A 21496-nucleotide genomic window follows, 5' to 3' on the forward strand; every position below is an offset into this window, starting at 1 on the left:
ATAAAGTGTAGAATATGTAAAATTCATTATATGTTCATTATTATTTTAATTATATAATATTTCATAAAACACGTACATTACCAATAAACTATAATTGAAAAATTCGATTCTATAAAATATACTAAGACAAAATCCAACAAAATTATTTATATTAAATAATTAAATAAACAAAAAATAAATATAATGGGTGTAGTACAGAAATGAATAGATTGATTTGATCTTAAAATATTGGAATTGATAAGGAACACCATCAAACAACTCACAAGACTAAACACTTAAAACATAAAATAAAAACAAAAAAGGTCTGCATTCCAGTTAATTGCAAATATGAAACCTAGGAGCTGTGAAGATCAGGAGTAGGGCTTTGGCAACTGCTATCCATGCCCACACCTTATTGCTTACTGCCTGTTGTAACAGTGTTATGGATTGCACTGCAATTAGATGGATGTTTTTTATTTTCCTACACTTTTATATTTCTTAGCCAAGTCAATACTTTGTTGAAAGTTACGTGATTCACATCACCTCAACCTCTCACACTTTGAAGCAGAGAAAATAAAATTGATCAATCTCATGCAGGTTACAAATGCAAATGAAGAGCTGTCTTATTCTCTAATTGGATGCCATTTTCTTTTTCAAGAAGCTCAAGTTGTCAGCTACAAAACTCATTAGTGAGAAGATACTCTGTGATATCCATATAAGAATCCCTACTGTGTTAGAAAAATACATATACCAGCTTCATTAATGAACACCATGTATTCTTTGTTCCTGAAATGAGTTGCCTATAAAGTGTTCTTTCTTTATGTATTGGGAACACATAACCATTTATATGCAATAATCACACAGTTTACAAATATTTATAAGTTTTCAAATTTTCATTTATTTTTCATGCAATTTTTTTCTCTATGTTGCTACATCAACCAGAGTAGGTGAAGAAATAGCTAAAGTAGAAAACTAACCCCTAATGTCATTGAAGATTTGAGAATCTTTTCACACTTGTCCATACATTTAATGCCACAGACATCAATTATCACAAATTTGCACTCATAAGAAATTGTGCATGAAGAGTAAGTTATCATCATCATCATCGTCATCATCATCATCATCGTTACCACTAATAATCAAGTATTAAACTACTATTAGTTTGTTCCAGTTTAGATTAGTTTAGAGATTAGATTAGTACTTGTTCCATAGGTCATGAGTACGACACTTCGTAATGATGTGGAACGTGTCAGGTTAATAAAAGGTGTCTATACAAGATATTACATTACACAAAATATTACATTACACTTAATATTTTTAATTTTTTTAATGGGGGTTGGGGAAATTACCCACTTATTATGTCCAAAAATTCATCTAATGAGTAGAAGGAGTTGCCCTTAAGAAATTCTTTTAATTTCCTTTTAAATGCTATATGACTATCTGTCAGACTTTTGATGCTATTAGGTAAGTGACGAAAGACTTTCGTGGCAGCATAATTTACCCCCTTCTGAGCCAAAGTTAGATTTAACCTTAAGTAGTGAAGATCATCCTTTCTCCTAGTGTTGTAGCTGTTGTGACTCGCCGATCTTTCAAAGTGCCGCCGCGCAGTTACGCGCGTCCTCTACATGGGGTGCTGTCTGCCAGCCATGCAGCAGCAGTGCCACCTAAGCAGCCACCAGCCAGCGGCCGCTAGACTTGGACTCAGTTATGATTTGACTGTTAAAGTGTACACACGTCTTATTCTGTTTACTTGATCTGTGACTTTCATGTATTGTGTCTTCCTTGAAATATATTTGTTCAACTTGAAGTTATAACAATTGGCGACGAGGCAGTGATTTTTCTTTTCCATCATTGACCCACATGTTTCCATGGCTACTTTAGAGTAACTATTGCAAGGTCTCATAGAACAGCAAATGCTTCTCACAAATGTGATTCATGATTTTGTTGCAGCATCAAATGCGGGGCATCTCTCGTCGTTGTCTCTACCTCCTTTTCCTCCTTACGATAAGACGGCGGAAGAATGGTCTGATTACAAAAAATGTCTTCAACAGCACGTCTTGGCATTTCATGTCGTGGACAAACAAACATGTAAGTGAAACTTCCTGGCAGATTAAAACTGTGTGCCCGACCGAGACTCGAACGCGGGACCTTTGCCTTTCGCGGGCAAGTGCTCTACCAACTGAGCTACCGAAGCATGACTCACACCCGGTACTCACAGCTTTACTTCTGCCAGTACCTCATCTCCTACCTTCCAAACTTTACAGAAGCTCTCCTGCGAACCTTGCAGAACTAGCACTCCTGAAAGAAAGGATATTGCGGAGACATGGCTTAGCCACAGCCTGGGGGATGTTTCCAGAATGAGATTTTCACTCTGCAGCGGAGTGTGCGCTGATATGAAACTTCCTGGCAGATTAAAACTGTGTGCCCGACCGAGACTCGAACGCGGGACCTTTGCCTTTCACGGGCAAGTGCTCTACCAACTGAGCTACCGAAGCACGACCCACGCCCGGTACTCACAGCTTTACTTCTGCCAGTACCTCGTCTCCTACCTTCCAAACTTTACAGAAGCTCTCCTGCGAACCTTGCAGAACTAGCACTCCTGAAAGAAAGGATATTGCGGAGACATGGCTTAGCCACAGCCTGGGGGATGTTTCCAGAACAAGATTTTCACTCTGCAGCGGAGTGTGCGCTGATATGAAACTGCCAGGAAGTTTCATATCAGCGCACACTCCGCTGCAGAGTGAAAATCTCATTCTGGAAACATCCCCCAGGCTGTGGCTAAGCCATGTCTCCGCAATATCCTTTCTTTCAGGAGTGCTAGTTCTGCAAGGTTGAGCTTCTGTAAAGTTTGGAAGGTAGGAGACGAGGTACTGGCAGAAGTAAAGCTGTGAGTACCGGGTGTGAGTCGTGCTTCGGTAGCTCAGTTGGTAGAGCACTTGCCCGCGAAAGGCAAAGGTCCCGCGTTCGAGTCTCGGTCGGGCACACAGTTTTAATCTGCCAGGACGTTTCATATCAGCGCACACTCCGCTGCAGGGTGAAAATCTCATTCTGGAAACATGTAAGTCTCTGTTCCTTTCATGGATTTCACCTCAAGTGTATCGGTTGTTGTCACAATTGGTTCCTTTGAAAGATCCTGCGTCTTTGTCCTTTGCTGAAATGTGCTCACTTCTGTCTGTCTATTTTCAAAAGCAAACGCATGTAGTAGCCTCTCATGTTGCCTTTTATCATTGTCAAAAACAACTGAATCAATCCTATCGCACTTGGGCTGCTGAACTTCATGGCCTCAGTAGAAAGTGTCAATTTGTTGCTGAAGTTCACAAAGAATCCTACGCCGATTCCATGGTACGGGATGCTATTATCCGATCGGTGCCCGACAAAGAAGTTAGGCAATGTGCCCTTCAATTGGCAAATCCGATTCTAGATGAAGTCCTATCCATCACTCAGTCTTTTGAAATTTCTTGCGCCGCTAGAGTGCAAATAGAGGCATGGGGTGAAATCAGGGAAATACAACCTCTGTGCGATGTTGACAAAGTGTGTGGCGTGTCCCCACCAGCCGACGTGGCCACAGTATGCTGCCAAGCACAGCTTTGGCCTAACTGTAAACAAACCTCTAAGAAACTGCAGCAAAACCCACGGCAACTTCCTTCATGTGTGCAGTGTTTTACGAAACATTCACAATAAGATTGTCCACAACATTGGGCCGTGTGTCACAAATGAAAGAAAAAGGGTCATGTGTCATCCGTTTGCAAATTCAACTGCAAACATGATGTTCATGTACATGACACTGATTCTGATTCTGTGTTGTCTGTCAATTGTACTTCTTCCCTTTCAGGGAAGTTATTCCTCACTGTCCAAATACTTGGTCGAGATGTTTGCATGCAGGTGGATACTGGTTCTGCTGCCACTATCATCAATTCTCAGACATATCTTCCGTTGGGTTCTCAAATCCTGTCACCTGTCACTAGGCAATTACAGACTTACAATAAACAGATTTCTCTCTTGGGACAATTTGATGCTGAGGTATCTTACAAATCTGTCATTCGCACTGGTCCCATATTTGTGGTCGACCATAGTAATGCAGAGAATCTTTTTGGTTTCAGTGTCTTTCACGTTTTTGGGTTCTCCATAGATGACTCTGTCAATATCGTCTCTGATGCTATTCCTAATGCTCAATTGGATTCCTTGTCGACGACATTTTCGTCCCTTTTTTCTCCTGGGTTAGGCTGTGCAAACGACTTTGAAGCTCATATCACGCTCAAACCCATTGCTCAGCCTCAGTTTTTTCGGGCTCGGCCCATTCCTGTGGCCCTTTGTGATCAGGTCAAATGGCAGCTGGATCATCTCACTGCTTCAGAGGTCTTGCTTCCTGTCACTTCCAGTGAGTGGTCCTCTCCTGTTGTTGTCGTTGCTAAGCCAAATGGTGATATTTGTCTTTGTGGCGATTTCAAAGCCACTGTAAATGCTCAATGCCTTATCAACACTTACCCTATGCCTCAACCTGAAGAATTGTTCACTAAACTTGCTAGAGGCCAGTATTTTTCTAAACTTGACCTGTCAGAAGCTTATCACCAACTTCCTCTCGACGCTGCTTCCCAGCAGTTTCTGGTCTTTAACACGCCTTTCGGCCTCTATCAATACCAACGATTGCCATTCAGGGTTGCCAGTGCCCCTGCTCTCTTTCAGCGATTCTTTGAACAATTATTGCTCACTGTCCCTGGGTGTATAAATTACCAGGACAACATTGTTGTCACTGGCTCCACCACTGAGGAACATATTCAAAATCTCTGCACACTTTTTCATGTCTTACAGACTGCCGGTCTTAAGTGTAAACTACAAAAATCAAAATTTTTTCAGGCATCTATCACGTACTTGGGGTGTCAACTCTCTCGGGATGGTATTCGTACATTTCAGCAAACTGTTTTGACCCTACCCTCTCCCTGGTTTTACGCTGTATTCAGAAGGGTTGGCCAGATCGTCCGTCCGCTAAGACTTCTGACCCGTTGTGGAACTACTATGCTTTGCGTTACCGCCTCACGGCTAGAGATGGTGTTATCCTCCTTTCCACCGAAAATGCTTCGCCGCGTGTTATGGTACCTGCGTCTTTGCGTGCTTCGGTCTTGCGCCTCTTTCACCAAGGGCACTGGGGTGTCTCTCGCACAAAATTTCTGGCACGCTGTCATGTGTACTGGTCCAGCATTGACTCTGAAATCGCACATATGGTCGCTGCCTGATGCCCTTGTGCATCACAGGCCGCCGCCCCAAAGTCACCTTTGTCACCGTGGCCTTCGCCTGAGAAGCCCTGGGAGTGTATTCATGCTGACTTCGTGGGACCTTTTTTAGGTACTTATTGGCTTTATTGACGCCTACTCTAACTTTCCTTTCATTGTCCGTTGCATGTCGCCTACCACCACAGCAACCACCAATGCTCTAGCTCGCATTTTCTCTTTGGAAGGCCTTTCCTCTACTCTTGTTACTGATAATGGTCCACAATTTGCCCCTTCCGATTTTATGGATTTTTGTGCCCGTCACGGCGTCATGCAGGTCACAGCCCCTCCGTTCCATCTACAGTCAAACGGTGAGGATGAACGACTGGCCCGCACATTTAAGGCTCAGATGAGGAAACTCCTGACTTCTTCTGCTGATGATGCACTTCTCCAATTTCTGGCTTCTTAGCATTTCACCCCCATGGGCAACCACAGCCCGGCTGAGCTCTTACATGGGCGACAGCCCCGCACGCTATTTCATCTTCTGCGGCCTTCCACCTCACGGCCGCCAGGTGCCTTTGCTTGGCCGGTTCACCACCGACGACCTTGTATGGATATAGGGTTATGGCAGGCAGCCAAAATGGAGTCCTGGCCGCATCTTACAACACCGTGGGCAACGCCTGTATGAAATCCAGACAGACACAGGTGTTGCAGTGCGTCATTCGGACCAGCTTCGGCCTCGTGTGCCGGCAACGCCTGTTCTGGACGCTGCTACACCACCTTCGGCTCTACCTGACACTCAGGATACTGGAATCTCTCATTACCCACAACGCAGTCCGCTCACCCCTCTCACCATCATATCGTTGCCAGCACAAGCACTGACGCCACTAGGAGGAACCAAATGACCATCATCTGTCGGAGCAACTCTCATCGCCTCCTTCTCCTACGGACGCGGACATATCGCCCATGTCTCCTGTTATAACAACCAGACTTGCTGAAACAGGCAGATTGGTGCATGGGGCCCCAGCAGATTCAACCCCAACGTCTCCTGTCATCTTGACTCATTATCATCAGGGACAGTTTCGTCCGTATGGGAAGCCTCCTCCTCGAGACTTTATGGCCAGTCAAACAACACCTATGGACGTTAGCAATCTACAGGCCGCCTCCATCAAGACCTGTTCAAAAACTTCAAAGGGGGGAAAAGTGTTGTGACTCGCTGATCTTTCAAAGTGCCGCCGTGCAGTTACACGTGTCCTCTACATGCAGCGATGTCTGCCAGCCATGCAGCAGCAGCGCCACCTACGTGTCAGCCAGCCATCGGCCGCTAGACTCGGACTCAGTTATGATTTGACTGTTAAAGTGTACACACGTCTTACTCTGTTTACTTGATCTGTGGCTTTCATGTATTGCGTCTTCCTTGAAATATATTTGTTCAACTTGAAGTATTAACAGTAGCCACGTGCATTGTTATTACTTTTGAATTCGTACAGATTGTTAATAACAAATTTCATAAGTAATATGTATATATTATGAGGCTACAGTGAAGATCTCTAGCTCTTTAAATAAGTGTCTGCAAGATGATCTTGGATGAGCTCCAGCAATTATTCTGATTACACACTTTTGTGCAATGAACACTCTTTTACTCAATGATGAGTTACCCCAGAATATGATGCCATAGGAAAGCAGAGAATGAAAGTAGGCATGGTAAGCTAATTTACTCAGATGTATATCGCCAAACTTTGCAATGACCCTAATAGCATAAGTAGCTGAACTCAAACGTTTCAGCAGGTCCTCAGTGTGTTTTTTCCAGTTCAACCCCTCATCAAAGCATACACCTAGAAATTTTGAATATTCTACCTTAGCTACCGATTTCTGATCGAAGTCTATATTTATCAATGATGTCATTCCATTTACTGTGTGGAACTGTATATACTGTGTTTTATCAAAGTTTGATGAGAGCCCATTTGCAGAGAACCACTTAATGATTTTCTGAAAAACATTGTTTACAATTTCACCAGTTAATTCTTGTTTGTTGGGTGTGATAGCTATACTTGTATCATCGGCAAAAAGTACCAGCTTTGCATCTTCGTGAATAAAGAATGGCAAGTCATTAATATATATTAAGAACAGCAGAGGACCAAAGACCGTACCTTCCGGCACCCCCTTCTCGATTGTTCCCCAGTTTGAGAAATCACCAGTTTTTTTGCATATAATGTGAACTGCTTATTTCAACTTTCTGCACTCTTCCAGTTAGGTATGATTTAAACCATTGGAGCACTGTCTCATTCATATCACAGTATTTGAGCTTATCTAGAAGTATTCCATGATTTACACAATCAAAAGCCTTTGATAGATCACAAAAAATCCCAACGGGTGACTTCTGGTTACTCAGAGCATTTAATATTTCATTAGTGAAAGTATATATAGCATTTTCCATTGAAAAACCCTTTTGGAAACCAAACTGACATTTTGTTAAAACTTTATTTTTACAAAGGTGTGACGTTACTCTACAATACATTACTTTTTCAAAAATTTTGGATAAGGCAGTCAGAAGAGGGATTGGGCGGAAGTTGTTGATATCAGACATATCCCCTTTTTTATGCAGTGGTTTAACAATGGCGTACTTCAGTCTATCTGGGAACTTACCCTGCTTCAGAGAGCTATTACATATGTGGCTAAGAATTCTACTTATTTCTTGGGAACAAGCTTTTATTATCCTGCTGGAAATGCCATCAGTTCCATATGAGCTTTTATTCTTGAGAGAGTTTATTATCTTCCTAATTTCAGCAGGAGTGGTGGGTGGAATTTCAATTATATCAAATGGTGTGGGTAAGACCTCTTCCATTAACTGCCTTGCTTCTTCTAATGAACATTTAGATCCCTATTTTCTCTACAACATTTAAAAAATGATTATTCAAAATGTTTTCGACTTCCGGCTTGTTGTTTATCAAGTTTCCATTCGCTTTGATGATCCTGTACTCTTGGTTGCCAGTCTCAAAAGTGTTGGTCCAGTGCTCTCTTCTTCAGATGTCCAACATTTCTTTTGTCATATTCTGACATGATGTTAGTCCTCATCTTTGGAAGACTGGCACTGTACATTCCTGTAACATGGTTCTTCCCTATGTGCTACAATTTAAGTAGATGAGAGATGTAATTTTTGCAACCCACTGTCCCAGCGTGTACTCCCCAAAGATGCAATTCCACAGAACTCCCAGTTTTTGATGCTACAAGGTGTCACATTACTGAATGCCCATTTCAAGATGTCAGTTGGAACTCATGTACAGACAGATGTGATAAGGTACGAGATGAATCCATACATTAGAGTGTACTGCTTTATTTACACATTGTATATACACTGTTGTGGACTGAGTATCCTGGTATAACACAGGTAGAGTCGAGACAAAAACTGGCAGAGAGTATCAACTCAGTACCACTTGATAGTCTGAGATGTTGTATTGAGGATCCTTGCTGGTTGAATCTCCATGGAGCCTCCCCCCCCCCTCCCCTCTCCCTCTCCATAATGTAACACAGGTTGAGTCTAGACTAAACTGGCAGAGTGTATCTATTCAGTGGCACTCGACACTCAGAGATGTTATGTTGGGGAGTAGGTAGTCTCACTGGTCAAGTCCTCACAAGCCTATCAAAAAACTATGGCTGTGAAAAGATGACACTTTACATTGTCAGCATGCATCACATGTAGTGGTTGCTCTCTTAAGTCATAACATCTGCAATTGTCATTTTCAGACATTCATTACTCATTCCTTTCTGGTGCCCTTTATCAAGCCAATGGTGGTCAGTACTTGTATGGTACTTATACAATTTTGTAGAAAACCAGCCACACTCATATACAGGCGGTGTTTCTGATGGGATCTCCACTCACCAAACATTCATATACAAATAGCAACAATGGTACACAGTTGTTTTCTGCACAACATTATGTAATAAACAATGTAATAAACTTGGACAAATCATTATTGCATCTTATCTTGCTCTTATTTTCCACCCAAGCCTATTTCCAATTTTTGTGTTACTATCTATGTACCTAAAACTAAATATTGTATTAATTTTGCTGATATCAATCTCTGACCTTCATTTCTAATAATGGAAATGCTTTACTCACATTTTTGGTATATTACGTATGTCATGGTCCAGTGTGACAAGCAGTCATTCATTCTATTCTTTATAAACTGCACACAAGAAAATCTTATATGGTATAATGAATTATAGTTCTAATTATCAGCACTCACTTCTGCATAAAAAAACAGCCCCTACAATCACTCTTCACCATTTTCTTATCTTCACAACATGTTAGTTTACATGATGTTATTAAATGTGTAGGTAAATGCAAAATATTGATTTAATGAAATTTCTGCATTTATTTTGCAGTGTTATACCTTGTTCAGTATTCTGTGACAGAGTGGAACATCTGTATAGTCAGAAACAACAGTTCAATGCAGAGGAGTAAGTAAAAATGAACATTTAAAAAATTATATAATCTTGTCAATATTATGAAAAGGATAGACTGTTAATCACTTTATAGAGGGGATACTGAGCTGTAGACAGACACAAAGAAAAGACAGCTACACATTTGAGCTTTCGGCCAAAATGTTTTTTTCTAAAGTAGAGAATACACATGTATTCACACAAACACAACCTGCACACATATGACCACAATCTCTGGCCATTGAGGCAGACTCAGTGGCCTCAGCAGCCAGAGACAGTGGTCATGTGCGTGTGAGTTCTACTTGTGTGACTGCGTGTGTGTTTTCTACTTGAAAAGAAATCCTTTTCGCCAAAAACTCAAATGTAAATCAGTTTTTTGTTGTGCCTGTTGTAATCTACCCCCTCCTTCCTGGTTGCTACTATTGTTCACCAATTTGCAAAGCTTTTTCTGAAGATTTGACAGGAGTAAGATTACAATAAACTTTTTAGTTTACTTATATTTTCTTGTAGAGTTGGCTCCAGTTGTTCATGTCTGGGGGTGTGATTCTTGAAGCTGAAATTCTCACATTTTAGGTACTCATGGTTCAATTGATCTCAATAATTTTGAATAATGTCATTGTAGAACTTTGTTTTTACGTTAATTTATTTTGTCACATTTTAATATATCACACAGTCTTTTGAATTTTCACATTAACATAGCTGAAATTACATAGTTTGCCCAAAGTACACAACTACGTCTGATCTAATTAGAGGCATGCTTACTACCACTTCATTTCCAAAGGGTTTACAATTTTTCTTGAGAAATAAATTTTTATTAAGTTCAGATAAAGGAATCCAGAAATAAACATATTAAACAATCAATGCATAATTAATAATAAAAATTTTAAGTGTGCCAAATAGTTTGTAATTTCAAATGTTTCTAAAAAAAAAAAAAAAAAAAATTAACTGTACATTCAGAGCTAGTACATATTTATTATAACAACGAAAATAGAATAATTCCTTTTCACGTATTTTAGCTTAAAATATAACATATTGTGTATAACATTATATGAAATTTCTCAGAAAAACAGCTGAGATAATATTGACATGTTCAAAATTCGAAAAAATATAACTGGTATTGACTACTACTATTGAGGAAAAGTAATGCTAGAGGAGGATTTGTCCCTTTACACTGTCTGTAACTCAGCATCCCATTATATGGAGAGTAGCGATCTATCCTTTTCAAAATATTGTTATTATTCTGTCCTAGATTTTCCATTATTTGATCTAACCTTGCCATCTTTTTAAAAAGAAATTAGTCTCAAACCATTACCATGAGGGTCTACCTCTGGGGAAGATTTGTTCTATGCACCCATCCAGCACGTCCTATTACAGTTCATGCGTAGGCATGTGCTGTCATATCACAGGCTGAGTGACCAGTGAAAGCAGTCATATTCACAAGCCCTGGTGTATTTGTTTTACAGTCTTTTAAATGGGAAAGACAACCAGTTGAGTGTCTACCTGAATGAATAGACACTGCCAAACTGGGTCAAAAGAAGACTTGAGCACCCAGTGGCATACCACAACATTCCTAACTTCAGTAGTTGCTTCACTGCCTATTTTTGAAACATTGCTTGGGATTGGCTTAAAAATATCTGCACTTATACTCTAATATCAAATCGATGCCAAATCAGTTTAAAATAGCTCTTCAACTATTGTCAAACAAAATTGAGGGAAACTCAGTGGACGCCCAGCAGTTTACTTTCCTGTAGCACTTTTAAGTATATATTATAAACTGGTCAACAGGCTCCTATATAATACATGTACAAACAAATTGACATTGTCATTCCTCCTGATCAAGTGAGAGAGGGAATAATAAAAATCATGATGATAAATATAGTGATAGTAACCAAATAAGTAATAAATTGCAGAAAAGGAGAGAGGCAAACTTTTTTCAATAAACAACAGTAGGTCAAGAAACAACAATGCCCTGATGTTTGTTAACATGGCAACGAATAACAATACTCCATGAATATAAGTATTTCTACCATTGGAAACTATGGTAGTAGTAGGAAATTGAGAATATCCTGGAGGGGAGGCCAGGATTCAGGGCATGTCAGTGTAAGATTGTGCCTTTACATTGACCAGCTCATAGCATTTACACAAACACTTCCCATCAATAAATTGTTATGACAGTGCCACGACATTTAACAGTGCGCGCAAACGGCGATAGAGGCGCTCCGCAACTTGGCTGAGCGCGGGAGCGCCACCTAGCTACGAACGGCGCCGGCCACATGTCACGGCACGGCAGTCGAATAGGAGATACTGAGTTGTTATCATGTGATGAGCTATTGTTCCTAAGTGAGTGTGTTTGAATATGCACGCAATTATTGGTGATTAAAGGTTATAACACTTTTTGGCGACAAGGATGGGATATTTTCACTGCGTTGTGGATTTGAGTGTTTGTGACGGGGCAGACATGGAACAGCTTATGCAAACGCTCATTGAACAACAAATACAACTGACGGCTGCTATTCAGGCACAACAAACACAGCTGATGGCTGCTATTCAGGCGTTGTGGACGTCGCTTACTCATCGTCTGTCTTCCTCTTCTCCGCCTCCATTTCCTCCTTACGACGAGGCCGCTGAAGACAGGGAGGATTATGAGAAGCGTTTGCGGCAACACTTCTTGCCTTTTGGCATTGTCGATGCTCCTATGTGTAAGTCGTTATTTCTGTCTTGGATTTCCCCACGGATCTATCAGCTGCTATCTCAGTTAGCCCCTCTGCAGGAACCTGCCTCTCTGTCCTTCCAAGAAATGTGTGACTTATTGTCTAACTATTACCGAAAAAACACCCACATCGTTGCCGCCTGCGTGGCGTTCTACCGGTGTCGTAAACAGCCCCATCAATCTTACCGGGCTTGGGCGGCGGAACTACACGGTCTGAGTAGGAAATGTCAGTTTGTCACGGACACTCATCATGAGTCTTATGCTGATTCAATGGTTAGGGATGCTATTCTACGGCTTGCTCCTGATAAAGAAGTTCGGCAACGTGCCCTACAACTGCCAAACCCGTCGTTGTCGGAAGTTCTAAGCATCGCTCAATCCTTTGAAGTGTCTCACGCTGCTGGCGCGTAAATAGACGCGTGGTGTGATGTAGGCACTGTACAGTCAACTTTTGACACAGACAATTTGCCTGTTTCACAGGAGAACGAAGATGTGGCGGCGGTTCACTTGTGTAAACAACGTCGTGTTGGGCCGCAACGCTTGCAGCGACAACAGCAACCACAGAAGCAGGTTCGTTCCGCACTTCCTTCTTGTTCATGTTGTTTCGTACAGCATGACAGGGCCGTGTGTACAAAACGTTGGGCCATGTGTAATTCATGTAGGAAAAAACGCCACATTGCTTCTGTGTGTCAGTCCCCTAAAGTTCCTGTTGACGAGGACGAGGCATCGGACATGGATGTTAACTGTGTGCTTTCTCAAACAAATAAGTTGCCTCCGCCAGCCCAAGAAGCCAGTCCTGTCGCTGCTGCCACTCTACCGTATGTCTTGATGCAGCCGACGTCGCTACTGCTTCCGAGTACGCCGGAACCGGCCCCAGTCGTGACGCCGCCTTCTCCGGGACCCATCTCGCTGGAGCACACCCCCAGGTCCATGACACCTATGGATGCTGCTCCGGAGTTTTCACCCATCATCTTGTCTAGGAGGCACGTTCCATGCACGAGCTTCCGTCCTGGACATTTTCGACCATACTCTCGTGTCTCTCCGCAGGATCTTCTCGGGGCCTCACAAGAGGCCATGGATGTCTCCGCACTGTCCATGTCTCCAAGGAAGTGAGTGTTTTTTTTTTTCAAGGGGGGAAAAGTGTTGTGGCAGTGCCACGACATTTAACAGTGCTGCCACGACAGTATGTGCAAATGGTGATAGAGGCGCTCCGCAACTCAGCTGAGAGCGGGAGCGCCACCTAGCTACAAATGACACCGGCCGCATGTCACAGCATGTTAGTTGAATAAGAGATACTGAGTTGTTATAATGTGACGAGCTATTGTTCCTCAGTGAGTGTGTTTTAATATCCACGCAATTATTGGTGATTAAAGGTTATAACAGGAATAGTTACTAGAGGAAGGAGAACAGAATTAGACTAACGAGAATAGTAAATCTTTATTAACAGGAGACATAAATAATCATAAAATTGATGTCTACATAGATGCAAGTACTGAAATTTCACTTGTATCAGAATCTTTACTAGAGATATTAAAACAAAGAGCAGTGTATACCACACTTCCAGTGACTGGAGTGCCAAATGTGGATTTACATTTGTTATCTGGTTGATTAGCATCTAACTACAGATTACTATTAGACTTTGCTACAAAAGAGTTAAGGCGTAAATATAATAACCATAACTGTATAGTAAAATTTAAGAACTGAAACCTGATGGATAGGAAGAATTATGAAATACATTTAATTGCCACATTGAAAATGATAAATTCAGAGAATCAAACTAGTTCCCAAGAGGTATTCCAGGCACAGCTTATGAATCATCTTTGTTAACTAATTGTCAGAAAGAAGATTTGTATAAGTTATTGTTACAATATGAAACGGTATTTTCAGATAAACCAGGAATACTGGGAGACTACGTATGTAGTTTTAAGACGAAGGACAAAATGCCTTTTTTTGCAAACCATACTTAGTGCTCTTGAGTATACCCACAGCAGTACAAGAAGAGATAGAGAAAATGATTGAAAATAATATCATGGAACATATCCTTAGCATTTGCAATAATTCATTATTGATGGTACCAATAAAGCTACAGGAGGAGTCTGTTTGATGCTCGATGCTCGAACACTAAATGAACATATATAGAAACAGAAAGAGACTAACCAGTTAGTATTGATGACATTTTGATGAAATTCAAACAACTGAGGTATTTTAGTTCAGTGGAGATGACTATGGGATACTGGCAGGTGTTACTTGAATCTTCTAGGAAATTTACAGCTTTTTTGTATGAAGGTAAGTCTTATCAGTTTAAGGTTTTGCTGTTTGGTCTCAACACTTCAGCATCAATATTCACTAGAGCTTTAGACGTGGCATTAGGAAAGGAATTGTTGCAAGATCTAATCATCTATGTGAATGTCATATAGTTAGTATCCAAAACTTTGGAGAAACATTGTACTGTACTTACAAAAACTGTAGGCAGGTTTTACATAAAAGGCATTGTGATTAGAAACTTACCGGCAGATTAAAACTGTGTATCGGACTGAGACTCAAACTCGGGACCGAGTTCAAGTCTCGGTCCGGCACACAGTTTTAATCTGCCAGGAAGTTTCATATCGGCGCACACTCCTCTGCAGAGTGAAAATCTCATTCTGGAGGCATTATGATTAAGTCATCTAAGTCACATTTCAGCAGGGAAGAATTAAAGTTTTTATTTTATGGTAGAGGTAAATGGCAAAAAGGTGATCCAGAGTGGATTTGTGCAATCAAAGATTGTCTGGCACCTAAGAACACTTAGCAATTAAGTCATTTCTTGGATTAGTAGTGTTTGATGATCCATGTTTGTTAAAACTTATTAAGCAAAGATTGAAATGGGTTTGGGGAGATGAGGAATCAGAAGTTTTCAACAACATTAAATTAGCATTAGTCATTGCACCTACTGTATATTGAAAAATCCATGTATGGATAAACCATTTAAATTTAGTGCTGATGCTTTGGAATATGGAGTGGCTTGTGAACTGTTTAAAGGTGAATGGTATCCTACTACAGGATAACATAATATACTAGCATTTTCCAGTAGAGCTTTGACCAAACATGAATTGAATTATATGGCAACAGAAAAAGAGTTATTAGCCATAGTCTGGAGCATACAAATGCCTTAATCTGGAGCATATAAAAGTTTCAGACTTTGAAATGGGGATCCAAAATGGTGGTGTATACTGATTATCAAGCTGTAGCATTTCTCATGGAATGTTGGTTAGGAGACTGATACAATGGGTGTTATTGATTTCATGACCATTCTGCAGTAGAGGTTTCTGGTCAACTTTCATCAGGGAGGGGTGGAGAAACACACATATTTGTGCTTGTAGAGTGCTGGTGCAACTATGTTAAGCTCTACACTATCAAAAAGTAAGTGCTGGAGCAGTATTTCACTGTTTGAGAGAATGTTTCAGAGATGTTGGAAAACCACTCAAATTACTTATCAATAATAGTCTACCATGTATTAGTCAGACATTTACAGAATTTTTAGCATGGAAACAAGTAAAATATATAGTGATTTCTAAATATCACCCACAAAGTAGTCCCTGTGAAGAATAGTGAATGAAATTTCATGACTTTGTAGGGCATATTGTTCCACAAAGCATACATCATGGGCATAATTAATTTCTGAATTTCAGATACTGATAAATGAATTACTGCACATGACAATGGGACTATCAAATTTAGAGGTAATGAATAAAAGAACCATTGTTAAATGTGTTTAGTTGGCCCAAAGGGGAAGAATTAACTATAGATGAAGTACAGAGGTGAGCAGGGAATAACCTACTATATAATTCTCAACAACATCTGTGGTGGCAGAACAATATTGCCCATGTACCGGAATTAGAAACTGATGATTTAGTTTTAACATGTGATCATCATTTATGTTCTTAACATTAAAAAAGGGACAAATAAATTTTTTCCTAAATATGTGGGACCACATCAAGTAAATGGTATACCACAGCCTAAAGCCGTTGTTCTTAGTAGAGCTGGAAAGTGGTAAAGAAAAGGAATTATATAATGTAGAAATGGTGAAACAACTTCAGCCCAGAGTAACACTAGCTGATATTCGTTAACATGGCATCAATGTAAATAATTTTAAGTGTTATTTGTTTAGAGTAAGTAAATCAATCAATCAAGATAAAAGTTTTATTGATGATTCACAAAGAAAAACAAATGACGTGGTATCGAACACTCAAAGGCTGTGGACTACATGCACATACAGGGTGTGATTCAGAAGTTTCAAGACTTAACTAAGAACTACAAATTTATTGGACATTTAAGTACAGTGGACTAAAATTCTTCTAAATATGATCCTTCAGCATCAACACAGTGCTGCCAGTGCATTTTCCACTGTTTGTAGCCCTTCTGGAAGGCCTTCAGCGTCCTGCTGTCAAGGGCTCTCATCGAAGCCTGCTGGATGGCACCGATGGAGGCGAATTGCTTCCCTTTGAGGCCTGTCTTGATTCAGGGGGAAGAGGAAAACATCACTTGGAGCCAAGTCAGGGCTGTAGGGTGGCTGCGACAGTGTTGTCACGTTGAACTTGACCAAAACTTTGGCAGCGTCATGCATATGTGTGAGCAGGCAAGTTGTCGTGGTGGAGAATCCAATTGCCCTTAATTGCTGGGTGGACACAGCAAACTTGATCCCCCAGTGTTAAAATTCACCTGTGACAGTATGTCCATGAGCAACAAATTCCTTGTGAGTCACTCCTTTACCATAAAAAAGAAACAATCATCATACGCGCCACAAACGACTTGCTCATGGAAGCTTTCTTGGGCTTCAGCAAGGAAGCAGTGCGCCATTCTGAGCTTTGACACTTCAACTCAGGATCGTACTTGTAGACCCAGGTCTCATCACCAGTAACCACTTTCTCCAGAAGGTTCAGATCAACATTCAACTGTTGGAGCATTCCCTGGAAAACAGTCATGCACCATTTCTTCTGATCCACCGACAAAACTTTTGGCACCAGTTTGGTACACACTTTTCGCATCATCAAATTCTCTGCCACAATCCTCCACACCGTACTCTGACTGAGTCCCAGTTTTTGGCAATTAATCTAGTACTAAGATGAGATCATTGTTTAAAAGTTTCCGCACTCTCTCTCCACATTTTGATCCATTTGGCTTGATGATGGCCTCCCAGAGTGGTCGTCATTTTCAACATTCCTGTGGCCATCTTTGAAACATTTGTGCCACATGAAAACCATTGTGTAGGACATGGCTTCTTCCTTAAAGGCCTCTTGAATGATACCGAGAGCCTCCGTGGCAGTTTTGTTCAGTCCCACGCAAAACTTAATCGCATAATGCTGCTCCGAGTGCTGTCCCATTTTCACCTCTTCCACTTTTCAATCAAGGTCAATGACACACACTCATTCTGTTAGTGATGTGCACTCTCCAGGGTTCCGGACACAACTGCCACAGTGTCATTTCGTTCCCTGAGACCCTCCAATACTTTCCCCTCCCAGCGGACCCGGTCCGCGTGCGCTCTCCTCCTCAGAAATGAATCAGTCTTGAAACTTCTGAATCACACCTTGTATATGGGTAACCTGGAGGATCAAAAGGACATCAGAAAAGATGTTAGCTCAGTCACTTTTTTGGAAGGAGGAATACAATACTGTAATCATCTTTTCTTATAGGTCAATAGATGACTAGCTAACACTGAAGAGGTGCAGTGATCACTCACATAGCGTAAAAAGGGAATGTGATAGAAATACAAGTATATGTAAAAAAACATGGAGGAGGCCTTAAAAAAGTAGATCATGAATTGACTAGGAAGTCAGAAATGTCAGGTGGATAATACATTAGATGGAAAGTTGGTTAGTATATACAATATTCCCACTATATAGGAATGAGGATACACAACACACAGCAGCAGCTGAATGACATGGTGCAAAGACACATGTGGCAGCTCATTATCTTTCAAGCTACTGATCCTTTTTCAGAATGTAAATATTCTCTTCCCCTCCCTTCTCTACCTTTATCACTGTTTCTCTTTATCTAGCATACACACATAAGGAACTTTGTGTGTATTGGGGGAGGAGGGGGGGTGGGAGATGCTTAACTGTAATAATTGTGGTAAACCAAAAGCTAGTGGAAGTTTTTGCTCCATTACATGTGTCTGTGCACCACACAGAGTTCAGCTGCAGGTCAGTTGTCTATTCTCATCTTTATTAATTTGTTCCATCCTGGAATTTTGATTATCAGAATAGTTCCACTATATTTCATTGTGTGTGCAGTTGTATCCATAACTTATCGGATATTTCAATTTGGAATGTGCCTGTAAAGAGAACACCTCTTTAAAACTAAATATTGACATTTCTACAAAGAGAATACTAAAATTATATCAAACAAGTGCTGTATTCATCAGAGAGATTCCAATATATTTTTCCAGTTTTATGGTGATAATATGCTAGTAAAAACACTATAGATCTCTATGCAGCATTATAATCTAAATAATAATTTACTTTATTCCTGGAAGACATAGATAAGACTGTAAGCTGTAAAGTTTGTCCATTTTCAGCATGAAGTTGACTATTCCAGCGTGGGGAGGCTCCTTTACATCACTACAACCAGAATCATCTGTTATTGGTGCTATAGAAGGGGTTACAGCTCAAGCAGAGTTCTCATTTGACTTCCTGATATTGTTGTTAATTGCTGGGTAAGTATAAACAGTATAGTAGCAATAATGGGATGTTTCTGTGCTTGTTATAGCCCATATTGTCCCTCTTCTCTTATGCTGTGTCTCTGAACTCCTCAGAGACAGTTAAAGCATCAGTTATCAACTGTAGGAAAATGTTATAAAAATTTCATAGACAGAAAAATGAAGCACCTGTGTTTAATGTTCTAAAAAGCATGAAGGCTCATGTAATATTTTGCACCAGAAGCTGACAGATTTCTGAAATTGATAGCAGTGAGAGCTTTGTGCCAACACATGTGGCAATGGAATAGTTATCACCATGATGCACTCACTAATTTGTCCTGATTTATTAATCATATAATGAAGAATATCCTTAAGAGATGTGTAATGTGTCTGTTAGAACTAATTCTGTGCACTCTGCTAAATAATTATTTACAATTAAGTGCTATGAACTATTTGTGTGTAATAAGGAGGTGTTGTTGATACAGATGTTTATTAAAGATGAATATTGTAACATTTATAGTTAGCAAAATCTCTAGTTCACAAATCTGCAGGGATTCCCAATTTCTTGCTCTATATTTGATGGAAGCACGATGAAGACCTTTGTATCAGAATACAATAACTCAGTAACCGATTTGTAATCACATAAAAGGAATCAAAAACCACAAAGGAACAGTTCTTTCCTTTATTCTGTTTGTGCAAACCACACTTCATCTGAAAGTGATTTGTATTATTTAGCAACAAAAACTGTCAAGTAATTATGGTCGAGTGCGAGTATAAAAATTTAGAGTTCTTTAAATAGGCAAGTTCCTGATGTATGGTTGTTTACTGTACACAATATCCTTACTGCTCCCTTCTCCTAAAAATACTCTATATATTTTATTGCATTTTACTATTTTTCCTTCTCTTCCTTCCCTCTCCATTCATCTCCCTTACCTACCTGAATGACCTCTCTTTCCATAACACAATGTTTAAATATCTTTATCTGTGGAGCTAGAGGGTTCATAACTTGTACTACTGTGGTGGAATTTAACTTAATTACTGTCTTAGCTATTATAATGTATTCACTATGCTGTTCATAGTAGCTACCCATGTTTTTATTTTCTTAATCATTTTTAGACCTATCCCTCCATTATCACTGTTTGATTTTGTATTTGGACCCCTATACTCACCTGACCAGAAGTCCTTTTTTCTTGCATTTGAACTTCACTAATTTCCACTGTATATAACATTGTGGAATTTCTGTTGGGTTGTTGCCCAAGGAATCACACACATTTCTGTAATACTCAGTATATTTCATTACAGACATCCACACTACAATAAGTCGTACAGCCAACTGAACAAGCAAGATGGCATGGGCCATTCACTTAAAAGAGTCAAAGAATTTGCAATGGCAGAGATATGTTGTACATACTTGTTGATGCCACACAGCGCCCCCCCCCCCCCTCCCCCCTGCAGTGTGGAGCGTGGTTTGAGCACAGTGGAAGGGAGACATGTCCGGTGGTGTAGGCGGTGAGGGAGATGTAAGCAAACATAATTACAGATATTAGGAAGATGTCAGCCCTTGCTGAATTGAGCTATAAAAGATAACTCGTGCATCTTGAAAGTGATGCTTTGGTGTGCCATATGGTGTTCTCACATTATTGGGACCTTCTTCATTCAGGGTAAATCTACAGCAGGCCATTATCTGCAGTTATTAAATGAATAAATACTGCCATTTTTGCTATCTCAAGACAAGTCATTACCAACTTTTTTTCAGCACAGTGGTGCCCCACCTCATCACTGCTGTGCAGGCATACATGGTATCCAGTTTCCCTGGAGAACGATAGGTTGTTGTCGTTGGACTGATGCCTACATATTTTCAGTCCATTAGATTTATATCTGTGGCAACTTGTGAAGACAACTGTGTAAGCATTGAAGATCAGAGACCATGCCCACCTCAGGGAGCTGATGATTGTTGTTTGTGCTCAAATGATGGTATATTTGTTGGTGTAAGGCTATGGGGAATGCATGAAGTGGATAACAACCATGTAAGTGGACAACACATCAGGCACATCCTGCGGCTTGTGTGTGCTATCACTTGCATTTGCCTTGTACTGTAGTACATATGCAACATAATTCATGAATGAAGAAAGAAATGTACAAATGAAAGACACCATTGTTTTTCTTATGTAATTCTACACCTGTTTAGTATGTCATATGACCACTTTTCCATTTGAAAATTATGATTTGCATTCTATATGGTGGCTCATAAACTAGCCACCATGCTGGTAAAATAGCTTCAGAGGTTTTCCTCCTCCCATCTCATAGTGCATGGCTTTAAATTTCAGTTTATTCCATTGTTTTAGTTTATAAGGGTGATTCCACACCTATACACCACACTGTATGTTGTTCGACTGATCACTATTAGTCAAATGCTTGTTATTAGTCTTTTAGATTATATTGCAATAAAATCATGATCATATGTAAAATATGCAAGAACTTTTTCTGTTG

The 21496-nt window shown here is 40.2% G+C and overlaps 1 protein-coding gene across 1 annotated transcript in view; it reads left to right on the top strand.

Annotated features, from left to right (window-relative positions):
- LOC124607219 overlaps nucleotides 1–21496 on the top strand; it is a 216552-nt gene that overhangs the window by 65313 nt on the left and 129743 nt on the right. The window contains exons 4-5 of the mRNA XM_047139490.1: nucleotides 9570–9644; nucleotides 18887–19024. Of these exons, the coding sequence (XP_046995446.1) occupies nucleotides 9570–9644; nucleotides 18887–19024 (213 nt within the window). The remainder of the gene's footprint in view (nucleotides 1–9569; nucleotides 9645–18886; nucleotides 19025–21496) is intronic.

Source organism: Schistocerca americana, chromosome 3 (assembly GCF_021461395.2).
Source record: "Schistocerca americana isolate TAMUIC-IGC-003095 chromosome 3, iqSchAmer2.1, whole genome shotgun sequence".
NCBI lineage: Eukaryota > Metazoa > Arthropoda > Insecta > Orthoptera > Acrididae > Schistocerca > Schistocerca americana.